Source organism: Phaenicophaeus curvirostris, chromosome 17, assembly GCF_032191515.1.
Source record: "Phaenicophaeus curvirostris isolate KB17595 chromosome 17, BPBGC_Pcur_1.0, whole genome shotgun sequence".
In the NCBI taxonomy this organism is placed as follows: domain Eukaryota; kingdom Metazoa; phylum Chordata; class Aves; order Cuculiformes; family Cuculidae; genus Phaenicophaeus; species Phaenicophaeus curvirostris.
Genome location: NC_091408.1, coordinates 4,976,456 through 4,990,602, shown reverse-complemented (window position 1 = coordinate 4,990,602; position 14,147 = coordinate 4,976,456). Strand labels below are relative to the sequence as shown.

Genomic DNA, 14,147 nt, shown 5'->3' with positions numbered 1-14,147 from the left:
CTGGGAAACAATTCCATTAACTCTCACCTGCCTCAGCACTTCCCCATGCAGTGCCATAGTTATGGCACAAATCAAGGGGTCTCTAATTACTATTTCTGTCCCTGGCCTGATTCAAATGCTTGGGCTTAGCTTTAGAGGGAAGGGATCTGTATAATTCACAGAATCTTTGCCCTCACCCTGCTTATACCCAGAGTTCGTGCTCTCTCCAGAGCTTCTCATCAGCATTCATGACTTCATGGTCGAATACCATCCCTAAGAAAGCTTTTCCTCTCTTGCCTGTTCTCCATTCCCTGGCCCATCCCCATCTCACAAGGACTCTGGGGTTTTATGCTTTTCTGGTTTTGCGAAGGAGGCAGAATGGCAATAGCTCTTCTCCCTCAATGTTTAATGACAGGGAACTAATCCAGAAACACAACTTTGAATTAGAAACTCTTCCAGCCTCTATTATATCTATGCATGGTGTTTGTTTGTAGCAAAACTCAGCAGTTCAGATAATCTTCTCCCTGTCAGAGCAAAGACATGTGGCAAGGCCACTTGATCACAGGTTTAGGAGAACCTGTTTAGGAGCAGAGATCTCAGCCCTGTGGAATCACAGGCAGCTGGGCATTTGCCCCATGATCTTCTGTGAGCTCGTGGGGAAGGATAGGGCAGAGTATATGACTAAGCAGACCTCAGATGAGCATCGTTAAGAGCCCCACATGTTTAAGCTGATTTCAGTTTGTGGACCTGAGTGGTGTCTTTTAGCAGCTGGAGAGTCACAATGCTGCTGTCTGGAAAACAGCTTGGACATGTGAGTCCCCTGTCCCAGTGGAAGGGCAGGAGAGGCCAAGGCAACTTGTATGTTCTCTCATATCCAGTGAAATGGGGACAAGTGGGGAGGAAAGAAGCTTCCACTGAGCATCTAAGTCCTTTCCAGTCAACCTCTAGGATTTCTTATGAACCAGATCATTAGTGGGGTTCTTTTCACGCTGCATCACCCTGCTCCTCCTCCCCAGCTTTGATTGAAAAAGTCTTACTGATGGAAATGGCGTCAAAGCCACAGCATCTCTCTACAAAGTTTAGATTTCAATGAATCACAGTTATCCATTAAAAAAGAAAAAAGAAAGCCTTCAAAACTTGTTTGATTAAATCACTTCTACATTATATGTGTCCATGGCAGATGTTGCAACTTGACAGCATAGTAGAGAGAGATGGGGACCTGCAGAGAGAGGCTCACCATGCCTGTGTCAGACACTTCATTGAGGATGGGATGGGACAAATCACCACTTGGGGACACATATTTTGGATTCCACTCTCCCATCCATAGGCAGAGGTACAGCCCCATCTCCCTGGTGGGTAAGAAGGAGGCAAGGGGCAGTAATGTAAATCCCATTTAACTCAGTGACATCCGAGTGTAAAATAAGTCTAGGAATATCTGGAACGCTTGTGCCAACCCCAGCAAAGGATAAAGCAGAAGAGAGACTGCCTTTCTTTTAAGTCCTCAACACCTCCCTGCCCTCACCGATACCAGCGCTTACCCCTTGCCTCTTCCAACCTCCTACAGGTGTTCCTGCTTTCTGCTGTATTCCCTTCTTCAATTGTTTGTCATTCCAATGCCCTTCTGATGCCTGTAAACACAGAAATTGGCATCTGGACAGCAGGAAATCTAGGAAATTAGCACAAGGGACTCTTCTGGGCTTGTGGCCAATGCATACTCTTAAGAGCCACTGAAAGCACAGCAGAGTTGAGCTCTGGAAAGCACAAAGAGTGTCACTGGCTTGGCATCAAGTGACTCCTACTCCATTCAGGGCGACAGGAACGTGCTGGTCTGTTTTACATTAACCACAAGGATCATCAAAGCCAATTGCCCTACGATATGGATTTGGGCAAATTATAGTTTAATAAGGAAAAGCAACCTCCTGGCAAACTCTGCACAACCCTGCTGAACCTGGAGTAGGTACAGAGTGTGCAGGGGACCATCTGCAGCACAAGGAGCACACAGATGGACCCAGGAAAGAGCTTTATGGCCCACAGTGTGATAAGGGGCACCCACACATCAATGGTTTTATTTCCATAGTGTCCCAAGGTCGAAGATGGGGGTCAGACAGAATATGAAGCCTCTTGCACAGTGACACTGTGAAGTCCTGGTGGCGCAATCAGGAATGGCCACCAGCTCTCCAGCACAATCAGCCTTACCAGACCTGCAAGACCAGGAGCTACGTGTTTGGGGAGATACACTCAATGTCATAACTACATGCCTGAGTGCTGCTCCACACTGGGGCTGCCTCCCGATTCATTAATCACAGTGCTGAGTCTAATTATCTATGTGGATTAGAAGCAAAATTGTCCTGCCCAGCTTCTTGGGATCGTTTCATAACCTTCCTCTGCCTGCAGCCTGGATCCTCAGTTGGGCTAATATTTCCTACGCTGTTCTGAGCATCCTGAAATATGAATGATGTTGGGTGACTGTGTGGGGCAGTTTGGAGGGAAACAGGAGTTTTAACAGAGAATTTTTCGTGCAAGACAACCCTTTGTCGGCACCAGTTAAAGGTTGCATAACCATGCCAAGTGTGTCTTGGTTATTACTGTCATGTTTAATACTCAACCTGCCTTCAGATTGGGGATTACTCAACACCCTTTTAATTTTTCAGCTCTTTAGCTGTTAGCGCGCTTCACTCCTTGCAGATGACAACACTTAGGAAAAAGAAATCTTTATTTTATATCTTTTCTTTGTATACTGGTACACAAGTAAAATAAAATGCATATCTATATATACTGCAATCTTGTGAAGGAAAAGGCAGCATTCTTTAACAAATGCTGCCCGTAAACATGGTGTGATGGAATGAATACAGAAAAAAACTGCAATATTCATAAACAAAAGATTAAAACAGCATCAAATCCATTACCTCTGCAAATGGGAACCTGCAATATTGTTCAGTGAGATGTCAAGTTACAAGCAGACTTTAGACATTCTTTTCAGAGCATTTCTTACACTTTTATTTCATTTGTATGGGGTTCTTTTCCCTGTAAATAAACCAATTTTCTTTACCATCTGCTGTAGCAAAAGCTGCTTTGTGGACAAGTGCAGTTCCGAAGACCAAAGGTATAATTCACAGGTTTTCAGGACAAATAAATTATGTACATCTCGGTGTTTGTCTTTTTTTTTGTCTGTTTCTTTTTTTTATAAAGGCATCCAGTTAATTTTTGTGTAACAAAGCTTTCTCAGGGTGGATGGGAGTTTTGCTTTTGTTTGCAACATTTATGGAGGTCAGCAAAAGTCGAGTATTAAAGTGTCATCAACCCAGGAAAAGAGTTTTAGCAGAATAACAGTAAGCTCCACACCAAGGTGGGGATCAAAAGGCTGAGGCTGAGCTGTAACGTGGAGCTGTTTCCTTGCTGGGTGAGGCGGCACTGGGCCTTTGATTTGTTCTTTTTAGAGCAGCCCTGCCTCTTTCTCGTTGGGACTGTGGAAGGTTCAATAGGCTCTAGAAATTCGGGTCTCAACTTGGTCAATGGAGGGTCTACAATGCTGGGGAAGGTCCCAAAGGGGGAATCATTTATCTGCTTGTTGCTGCCATTTTTGGAAGGGTCCGTCTCAACGTACTTGGTTTTGGACATGTTCTCCTTATCCTTGAGGGGGTTGTTGGAGGATGGCCGGCTGCTGTGGGAAGAAGGACCTGCCTTGCCTTTAGCTTCATAAATAAAAGATTTATCTGTTTCTGGCTGGCAGCACTTTGGGGAGCCGTTGTGGGACCCAAGAGGGGGGATCCCGGTTGGCAGTTTACCAGACCTGGTCTTAGTGCTAAAAACACTTGTTCGTATCTGATTGAAGGAGTCGACGCATCCTTCCAAGTCAGCACTCTGCAGCCTTTTGAGGTCTCTCCCTGCCAAGCGAGGGGGAAGGTGACACTCTAGCTCTGAAGACGATCCTTTAAACTGCTTAAACCAATTCCAGAGAGATCGAGCCTGGCAGTCACAGATCCACTGGTTGCCGTTCAAGCGCAGGTACTGGAGGGACACCAGGGGAGCCATGGTTTCCCCTGTGAGCACTGTCAGGTTGTTGTTAAACAGATACAAGGTCATCACTTTCCCAAGGTCATGAAAAGACCGGCGGTGAACCACACTGACTCTGTTCTGGTGCAGAAGCAGCCGGTCAAGGTTGATTAGCCCACGAAAGACGTTCTCTGACAAAGTCTTGATTTTGTTCCCATGCAAAAACAGGTAGGTGAGGTTTGCGAGATCAATGAAGGTGTCATCCAGGAGGTTCTGTAGATTATTATCCTGAAGGTAGAGATATTGCAAGGAGAACAGCCCTCGAAAAAGCCCTGTGGATAGCTCCAGGAGCCCACAGCGATCCAGATGTAAGGTGTGGAGGTGAACGAGACCCCGGAAAGTGATGGGGTTGATAGATTTCAGGTTCGTGTTGTCACTGAGATCTAACTCCTCCAGTTTGCTGAGCCCGTAGAAGGCTCCAGGCTCAATGAGGCTGATGTTGTTGGAGTGGATCCAAAGAATTGTCATGTTGCGGCAGGAGGTGAAGCTGGTGGACCTCACAAGGGTTATCTTGTTGTTGTGCAAGAAGATCCGCTGGCTCTGGATGGGGATCTCTGTGGGGATTGCTGTCAGTCCTTGCTGCTGACAACTTATTGTAATCTTCGGTTCACTGTAGCATACACACGCCCCGGGGCAAGACTCCACTTCTGACTGGATGTTCAAGCAAAGCACCAAAATCAGCAGTTTGCTTCCTAAAGGATAACAAAAATAGTATGCAAATTAGCTAGGGTCATGGGAGAGAACTTTGCAACTAATAGATGAGCCTGAAACTTACCCTTCTACGTGCGTCGCCGCTAACCACAAACCCCATGTACCAAGGGAGCCCAACAATTAAAACACAGAATTAAAAATGCTCTCAACAATAATTGAAATCAATACGCACTTGTAGTGACAAAGTCTGAGCGCCTTTCACACTTTCATGGTCGAAGTAGAGTGATCATTATGTATTTGCCTTGTGGGTGCTGATGCACATCTAACCTAAGCTCTATTCCAAAGAGCTCACCTCTGAGGAGAGGAGCTGTCTCCCAGGGGGACATTTGCCTCTGCCACAGGTACATTTAGCACAATTCAACCTCTGGGAAAGCATCTGCACAAGCTGTGGCTAATGTCTGCAGCCTTGGGGTTAGAATAATAGAGTCATGGAATCATAGAATCCTTTGGTTGGAGAAGACCTTTGAGATCATCGAGTCCAACCATACCTGTCCACTACTAAACCAGATCTCTGTACCTAGGAACTCTCTGTCCCAACCTCCTTTGATCCTATTGATCTTCTTGGCCACTTGGGCCTCTGCTGACTCATATTCAGCTGGCTGTCAACCCAGGTCCTTCTCCACCAGAAAGGAAGCAAGGAAGCATCTTGATTCACCAGCCCAAAGCGGGCCGCTGGAAAAGGGCCTGGAGGGTGGGCATCATCTTCGGAAAGGAGTGTGGGGACAGCTTCAACCTCCAGCTGAGACCTGCAGAGAAACCTGCTGTCTCCTGCCCACGGTGAGGACGAGAGGCAGTTTCAGCAGCGCCCTACCAGCAATTAGCAGCAAGTAATTAGATTGCTTCCTCTAAACTGCATACAGGAGATAAAATGAACGGGCAGCGACTGTAGCAGTGGGAGGCTCTGTTTGTGAAATACAACGTGCAAGCAGGGACACGTGTTTCTCCTGCCCAGCTCATTACAGCACCTGTGGCAAAAGATGCATTCCTCCCCACTGCTGGGGGTCCCAAGCCGGAGACAAACAGCAGCTTTGCCTCTTTTGCTGTCATGGGAGGTTTTTTTCTTCCTTGTGAGACTCAAAATGTTATTCAGGCACGATGATGCCTCATTTCACCTTAAGGTAAAATAGCAGGGTTCAAAAAGTCAGGCAGAAAGAGACAACAATGCAGAATGGGGCAGATTGGGGAGACTGGAGAGAGTCTGGTTGCCTCCAGCCATGGTGAAGCACGCGGGTTCCCATGGGGCCAAATCCAGTGGCTGCATCTTACAGAAAAGTGTTGAGAGGTAATCACAGAGCTAATGAAATCACATCATCTCTGTGTCAAAGCAGCGTCTTCAAACCCCAGTGATAGAGGAGTAAATCATACGGAAGCCTCACCAAACTGTTCACTGGAGCAACAAAAAAGGTAGTGGAGATGCCAAAGTGGGAAAGTTGCTTTTCTGCAATAATAGGTTGGGATTCCAGGCTTGAGTTTCACTCTAGTCAAAGTAATTCACCGTGTGCAGCTAACAAATCTGTGGTGATGCAAGAGTCCAATATAGGCAGGAGACTCCTATATATCATAGTCCACATGGGAGGAAAAATAACAGCTCAGCATGCAGAGATAATTCGAGCCTGATATTATTAGCTGCTGAGCGTCCCTGGAAGGCAGTGTGTTGAGTGCAGTATTATGACACATTCTGGCTGGCTTGTCATGTTTTGACATATCACGTCCCATTGTATGGAGCAAAGTAACACAAGGCAACTGAAATCCCCTGCTGGAGAGATGTCACACCAAGAGGGGCCTCCTGGGAAATTAAAACAATGCTGGCAACTCTGACCAGCATGGTTGTTCTCCAGCTGATAATGAGAACCTGTAGCCAAAGAAATACGACTTTCTGGAGCCTCTTTCTTCAGTTTTGTGACTCAGACGATGGCGGATGGAGTGGCACAAGACAATGGGATTCACCTTGCTACGCAACACCACCTTCTTGAGCTCCCCAACTGTGGCCACCACTGCAGGCTCCATGGTGCTCCTCAGCCACTTCTCCCTACCTTGGTGACACCACAGGGGCTACAGCCCACTCAGGGAAAATCCAACCGCAAGCCAGATGCATCCCACATGCCTTATAACTCTGATACACTCACAGTGGAGTGAATGCAAAGAAGCATTCCTATGGGAGAGGGATCACAGTGACAACGCTCCTGTTCCAGCTCCAGCCAGGGGAAGCGAGTGCATAATAAATATATGTATACATGGGGAGAGAAAGAGAGAACATGAAGAAGCTGGCAGAGAACAAGTCATGTATATGAATACCACCCTGCCCTCTGCCACCGCTCCTGACAGCCACGCTCCTGTGCCCTCTGCATCACTTAGAATCATAGAATTGTGGAATGGTTCGAGTTGGAAGGGACCTCGAAGCCCATCCAGTTCCGACCCCCTGCCATGGGCAGGGACACCTCCCACCGGATCGGGGTGCAGAAGGGAAGGGGCAAATCCTGCTGCGCTCTAAAGCAGAGCTTTTCCCTTCCTGCTGCCACTGCCCCTGGGGCTGCCAGGAGCCATGAGTCAGTGGCACTGATAGCCAGCTGCCAGCCGAGCAGCACAGGGAAATTAATTACAGGCAGAGCTAGCCTGTGTGCTTTAATTAGGGACCTGGTGTTCATGAGCTGCTTGGATTAGCTCCTTCCACTGGAGATATTTACTGTCAGTCATCCCTCAAAGCTTTTTTCCAGCTAGTTTCCCGCTGTGTAGCTTAACAATGTCCTGACTGATCCATGGCAAAGCCCAGCACCCAGCAGCACTCAGATATTTCCTCACAATAAAGGTGGTGAGGCCCTGGCCCTGGTTGCCCAGGGAAGTTATGGAAGCCCCATCTCTGGAAGTGTTCAAGGTCAGGTTGGATGGGGCTTGGAGCCCCTGATCCAGTGGGAGGTGTCCCTGCCCATGGCAGAAGGTTGGAACTGGATGGGCTTTGAGGTCCCTTCCGGCCCAAATCATTCTATGATTCTATGATTCCCAGCAAGTGCAGGGCATGAAGCAAGTGCAGGAGTGGGTGCAGCCCAGAGACAGCCCAAAGAAGTCAAGGTGATGCTGAAGACCCTTTCTTCCTGAGTCAGACTGTGTTATGCTGTGCCAGAGACTGGAGGAGCCATGTGTTGGCTTTCCTCTGCTCCTCCAAGGAGCTTCTCCATCTCTGGTGTTCCACCACTAACTGTGCCCTGCACTCACTGTGTCCCAGATCACAGCAGCCCCTAAGTGCCATGAATCATCCAGACCTCAGAATCATAGAATCATTTAGGTTGTAAAAGATTTTTAGATCATTGTGTCCAACCATAGACACTGGAGGGAACCAGAGCACTGAGGACTGTATTGGAGAAGAACCAAGCACTCCAACACCCATCAGACACACACCTTGGCACCAACCACGGTCTCCATTTTCTTTGGTCTTCCCCTCTACTACTAAACCATATCCCTGTGCACCTCATCTGCCCATCTTTTAAAACACCTCCAGGGAGGTTTTGAGGTCCACTACTGCCCTGGGCAGCCTGAGTGAAGACATATTTCCCAGTATCCAATCTAAACCTCCCCTAGCATTTGCTACCTGGGAGAACATACAAGCATCCACCTCACCACAACCTCCTTTCTGAGAGCTGCAGAGAATGATTAGGTCTCCCCTCAGCCTCCTCTTCTCCAGGCTGAACAACCCCAGGCCCCTCAGCCACTCCTCATACAACTTGTACAGATAAGGAAAACCCAGTACCTGGAATCTTCAGACCTTCCAAGACTTTGGCTTTGAGTTTAACATTTGTTCCTCCAGAGCTTTCTTAAAAGCCAGAAATCTCCTTCAGTGAAACTGCTGCACTTCCCCTCTGCCATCTCAGAAGTGTTATGACTCATGGAACTGGGAAGCAATTAAAGTGGGTCCATTATCTGTCTTTCCACTGGTCCCCAGTGCCATCACATTGTCAAACATGGCAATTAGAAAGAAAAGGCTCCAGGGGCCTCTAATAGATGCTTTGCAAACTTTTTAAGAGGCCAAAGCAAAATGCAATTTTCTGCAGTTTGCAGAGCCGTGGCCTTTCTCTGCCACTCTGCACTTGTCTCTATTGATTTGGAGATATTATAATGTGGCTTTCCTACTGTGGAGGGTCAATAATCATTTGAATTCTCTCCTGGTTGGACATAAAGGGAGTACTTTACAATACAAAGCCTTTTGCTGATGCACACAGCATTTTGCCTTTGTTTATAGCACAGACACTATAGCTGCTTAATTCCCTGTTCCAAACAGATATTCCCTGAAATAAGCACATGGCTTTGAAAGCCACTCGCCAAAGCAGCTTCAGTGTCTCCTGCTTTGTCCTGTGGCCAAAGGTGGGTCTGCTTGTGCGAGCGTGCATTGTGCCAAAAGGAAGAGGGCAGCACTTCTATGCATTTCAAGTCACAGCTGAACTGAAAGGTGAATGAGAGAGGCGAATCGGTTTGGAGTAGTTTCACCCCAGGCTGGAGTTTCCCTTCCTCTCTACCTCGGAGAGTAAGGCTGGTTCATGCTGCTGCAGCTGGAGTGGCTTTAGCGTGTGAAGGAGAGGAGCGATGCTCTGTCACCACACAAGCACCTGGGAGAAGGAATCAGTGTTAAAGCATGAAAATTTTTTTTCCTAATGTTCAGCCTAAACCTCCCCCTGGTGCAACTTGAAGCCATTCCCTCTCGTCCTGTCCCCTGTCACTTGGGAGAAGAGCCCAGCTCCCTCCTCTCCACACCCTCCTTTCAGGTAGTTGTAGAGAGCAATGAGATCTCCCCTCAGCCTCTTCTCCAGGCTGAACACCCCCAGCTCTCTCAGCTGTTCCTTATAAGGCCTGTTCTCCAGCCCCTTCACCAGCTTCGTGGCACCAGGCAGTGATGTTGAGGCACCTGAACCCCACTCCTGCTTTCTATAGGTACAGGCTCTGTTCCCACATACTCCAGGACTGCATCCAGACCTATTAACCTTTGAGACTGCAGTGCTCTTCATTCTCTTTGGCAGCCCTGTGCCGTGGTAAATCCAGCCTGTACCCAGAATGAGACAGGATTGCAGCAGAAAAAATATCATATACGGTCAGAAATGAAAGGTCATTTCCGTAATGCATCCAGGCAGGGGATGGAGGGAATAGCTGTGCCATTTCCTAACTTCTAGGTGTTCATCTTTTCCACCTAAATCATACTCCCTTAATGTGATTTTTGGACTCAATATTGCAGGGATATTTTTAAGGGAAGAAGGTAAAAACGAGTTATATCATGTGCAATTCTTAGAAGCTGTCCTCCCAAATCTCCAGAGGGGTTTGAATGCTGATTCTTCAGCATCGCTTAGGGCTGAGCTACGCGACTCCTTACGTGAGCTGAGTGCAGCACAAACCTTAACCAGGGCAGCTCCATCCATTCCAGGGCAAGTGCCAAAGCAGCTGATGGTGCTCCCCATCTCTCCAGTGCTCCCAGCGTTTTGGCAGCAGCTTTGGCTTAGCCTGACATTTGGCAGCGTTATGGTTTTGGTGGTTTGCCAGCCTCTCCCTCAGCAACATCAGGGAGAGAAAGGAAAAGGTGATAGTGTTTCTGTTTGAGCCAATTTGAATACAGATTTGATGAGGATTTTTAAAAAAGGGAGGAAAAAAGAAAAGAGAAAAGAAGGAAAAAAAGCCTCTTCTCCAGCCAGGGGGTTTCCTCCTGCTGGATTTCAAAGGTTTGCTGCAAGCCAGGGAGGTGTGAAGAGTCTCAAAGAAAAGGTCAGGAGAATCCTTCATAAGGGAAAATACCAAGGGATTTAAATACAGGAGCCATTGCGTCCCTGTATAACAACAGCACTAATGCCAATTATTAGAGCCTAGGATGCCCGAGGGGGTCAGGGAATGAGAACCAGGAAAGCCCTCATTATAACACGAAGGTGAGAAGAGCTGTGCTGTGCTAGTGGTCAGCAGCAGGTGCAGAGGGAAAGGCAAAGCAATGTGTTGTGAGCGATGCCTCCACATCTTCTCCAAGCCCTGGGCAAACAGTGGCCACGGGCCTGCCTGAAGCAAAATTTCCCATCTCCTTACCCAACTATGAAAGCTTCTTCCCTCTCTCTCAGGATTTTGCTGTACTTCAGTGCATCAGGCTTGGGGAAGAGAAGCTGGAAAGCTGCCCGGTGGAAAAGGACCTGGGGATGCTGGTCAACAGCAGCTGAACATGAGGCAGCAGTGGGCAAGGTGGCTAAAAAGGCCAACAGCATCCTGGCTTGGATTAGCCATGGGGTGACCAGCAGGAGCAGGGAAGGGATCATCCCCCTGCCTGCAGCCTGGAAGAAGCTGCAGCAGTGACCACGAGGTCCCGAGGAGCTACTGCTGCCCATGGATGCAGTGACTCTTCCTTTTCCTCTTCTCTCTCAATATCTATATATCAGTTACCTTACTGCTACACTCTGCCATCATTCAGTATAAAGCTGAGCTTTTCGGAGAGCCTTCCCCAAAGTCCCCGAGATCCTTTCTCTGAGTGACAATAGCTCATTTAAAGTCCATCCTTGTGTTTGTTTAGGTATGAGGCTGGGCCATTTGCCAGGGCACATTACTTTGTATTTATAAATGCTGAATTGCATCTGCCATCTCGTCTGTGGTTATGAATTTTACTGTGAAACCCCTCGCTGCAACAAATCATGTGCCCAAATATCCACTTTCCTTCAAGCAGAAATATTATCACAGTTCACTGTCGTGCCCAAATCTTAAAATGTAAGCTGACATCTTCCTGATCATAGAATCATAGAATTGTTTAGTTTGAAAAGACTTCTAAGCACATCCAGTCCAACCAGCAGCTCAACCGCATGGTGACTACTAAACCATGTGCTAAAGTGACATGCCACATGCTTTTTGAACCCTCCCAGGGATGGAGACTCCTCCACAGCCCTGGGCAGCCTCTGCCAGGGCTTCACCACTCTGTCAGTAATGTCTCCTAACATCCCATCTAAACCTCCTCTGGTGCAGCTTGATGTCATTTCCTCTCATCCTTCCACTTCTTACTTAAAAGAAAAGACTGGCACCCACCTCACTACATCCTCCTTCCCAGGAGCTGCAGAGAGCAATGAGGTCTGCCCTCAGCCTCCTCTTCTCCAGGCTAAACAGCCCCAGGGCCCTCAGCTGCTCCTCACAGGACTTGTGCTCCAGATCCATCACCAGCCTCGTTGCCCTCCACCGAACCGAGCAGCAGTAGTAGTTCACAGAAATAAGGACTTGGCAATCCCTACCTATCAACACAGGTTAAAGATGCTCCTTAAAATGGTTTATGTAAAGAGAGGAATAAACTTAGCTCACATCTTTGAAACAAGGTTATTCTCCTAGACATTAAAAAGCCAACCTGCAGTCCTGCAGCCTGTATTGAAACTGAGGATTGGCTGAGCCCAGGGGCAGGACCTTGCACTCAGCCTTGTAGAACCTCATGAAGTTCACATAGGACCTCTTCTCCACCTGTCCAGTTCCCTCTGGATAACTTGATAAGGCCATAGCTGCCCCTGACACACTCTCTTTTGCAAAGCGTCGCATGACTAAAATCCATACCCAGCCCAGTAAATGCTCGCAGATCCTAGGTTGCCTGAGAAAGCAGAGCAATAGAAGCTTTGATCAGTCCCCAGCAGAATGATTGAGAGCATCATAAGTGGTCACAATCCTCATTTTCATCCTATCCAGATGGGACGCATCCAGTACATTACATGAACAGGCTCATCTGTGATATTGTCACCATTCAATCCTCACACTGTGAAGAATGAAGTGAGAAAATATGCATTGTGAATCACAAGCAGCTCCTACTGAAGCTAGCATTATCTGTGCTGTGTTTGTAAAAAATCAGGGACAAACAGGTGTCCAAAGGAAGTAAACTCTGGTTCCTGAGATGACTTATATCTCCTGTGCAGCCCGAAGAACCTCAGGAATGCTTCAAATTGTTATTATTCAGAAGCAGAGTTTCTTCTGTGCCCAAAGCTGGCACTGGTGAAAGTTCTGTGTGCAAGTGACTCACTGCAAGGAGAGGTAAAGCTCCAGATGGGATTTACACCTGCGCTCCCCCAGCCATCTGGGACCGCACCCCACCCAGCAGTGGCGCATCCCACCCCCACATCTTCAGACTTGTGTCAGTAGGCAGGATTTTTCTTCTTTTTACTTTAAAATGACACTTATCTCAGCTTTTGCTTACAGACCCAGCATCTGCAGATACTGCAGAGTAGAGGAATGAAGCCTACGAAAAAGCCTGGAAGGGAAAGTTGCTTCAAAAATTTCCTATGACCTCTGTTTGCTTGGCTGCATGGATGCCGATGAGCCCTGCTGCTGAAGAAACAGCTCAGGGACAATTGCCCCAGCCAATACCAGTCAGACATAGAGAGCAGGAAGGACATGGAGCTGTTGGAGCAAGTTCAGAGGAGGCCACGAAGATGACCTGAGAGCTGGAGCACCTCCTGTACGAGAACAGGCTGAAAGAGTCGGGGTTGTTCATCCTGGAGACAGGAAGGCTGACCCAGTTGGAAGTGTCCCTGCCCATGGCAGGGGTTGGAACTGGACGGGCTTTGAGGTCCCTTCCAACACAAACCGTTCTGTGACTCTATGAAAATTTGCTCCAAAAAATTCCCATGCCCTCGGTTTGGTTTGGCTATATGGATGCAGGCAATGCCTGCAGCTGAAGAATCCACTTAAGTAAGAAGGCAACACCAATGGGAGAGGGAAAACATTTCAATTTCAGCTTCATACACAACAACTTTTTTGAAGAACAGCTAGAACTGAAAACATGACAGCGTCTATGGGTGAGAGTCTCACTTGCGGGTGACTGAAGATGTAATTCTTCTACCCTGTTCCCAACCTGATGTTCTCTTTACGGAGCCTGCATGACCAGAGGTCTCCACACCACCCTGAGTTCTCACCTTCAACAGTGGAGTAGCAGAGCAAAGCAATGAAATGTAATGTCTCTGCCTGACAGCAAGCTCAGTGGTGCAGACACAGGGCATTTCTCAGCACTCCCATGGACACCAGGCTTCTCCATCCACATGGTGGGACCAAAGCCCAGCTCCCCCCACTGCTTCCTTTCCGCCGTCTCTCCTGCCATCCCTCCCAGCTCCCTGCCATGCATCCCCTCTATGTTCACATTGCTCATTTTTTCATCCCCAGATAAAAGCTGGGGCTGATTTTTAATAACTGTGCAAATTCAAGCACCGCTGTCTTTATCTGGTGTCAGTTTTGTCTCCTTTGCTGTTCCAGCATTAGCCATGCTTGCCTGCCCTTCCGCAGCTCTCTCATCCACTCTTTCCAGATAAGAGACACAACACCCACAACTCTATAAACATATTTCTGTGAGATGTGCAGGCTCTGTGAAGCCAAGCTCAACAAGAACACAATAGGATGCTAATGATACACCTTCCTGTCTGAGTGGAAAGCAGGAAACAAAG

General features: G+C 47.8%; 1 protein-coding gene across 1 annotated transcript in view; it reads right to left on the bottom strand.

The window, feature by feature from the left end:
- Positions 1-2,994: 2,994 nt before the first annotated feature.
- The window catches only part of RTN4R (reticulon 4 receptor), a 67,492-nt gene continuing 56,339 nt past the window's right edge, over positions 2,995-14,147 (bottom strand). Inside the window, exon 2 of the mRNA XM_069871036.1 lies at positions 2,995-4,724. Within this exon, the coding sequence (XP_069727137.1) occupies positions 3,295-4,724 (1,430 nt within the window). The 3' untranslated portion in view covers positions 2,995-3,294. The remainder of the gene's footprint in view (positions 4,725-14,147) is intronic.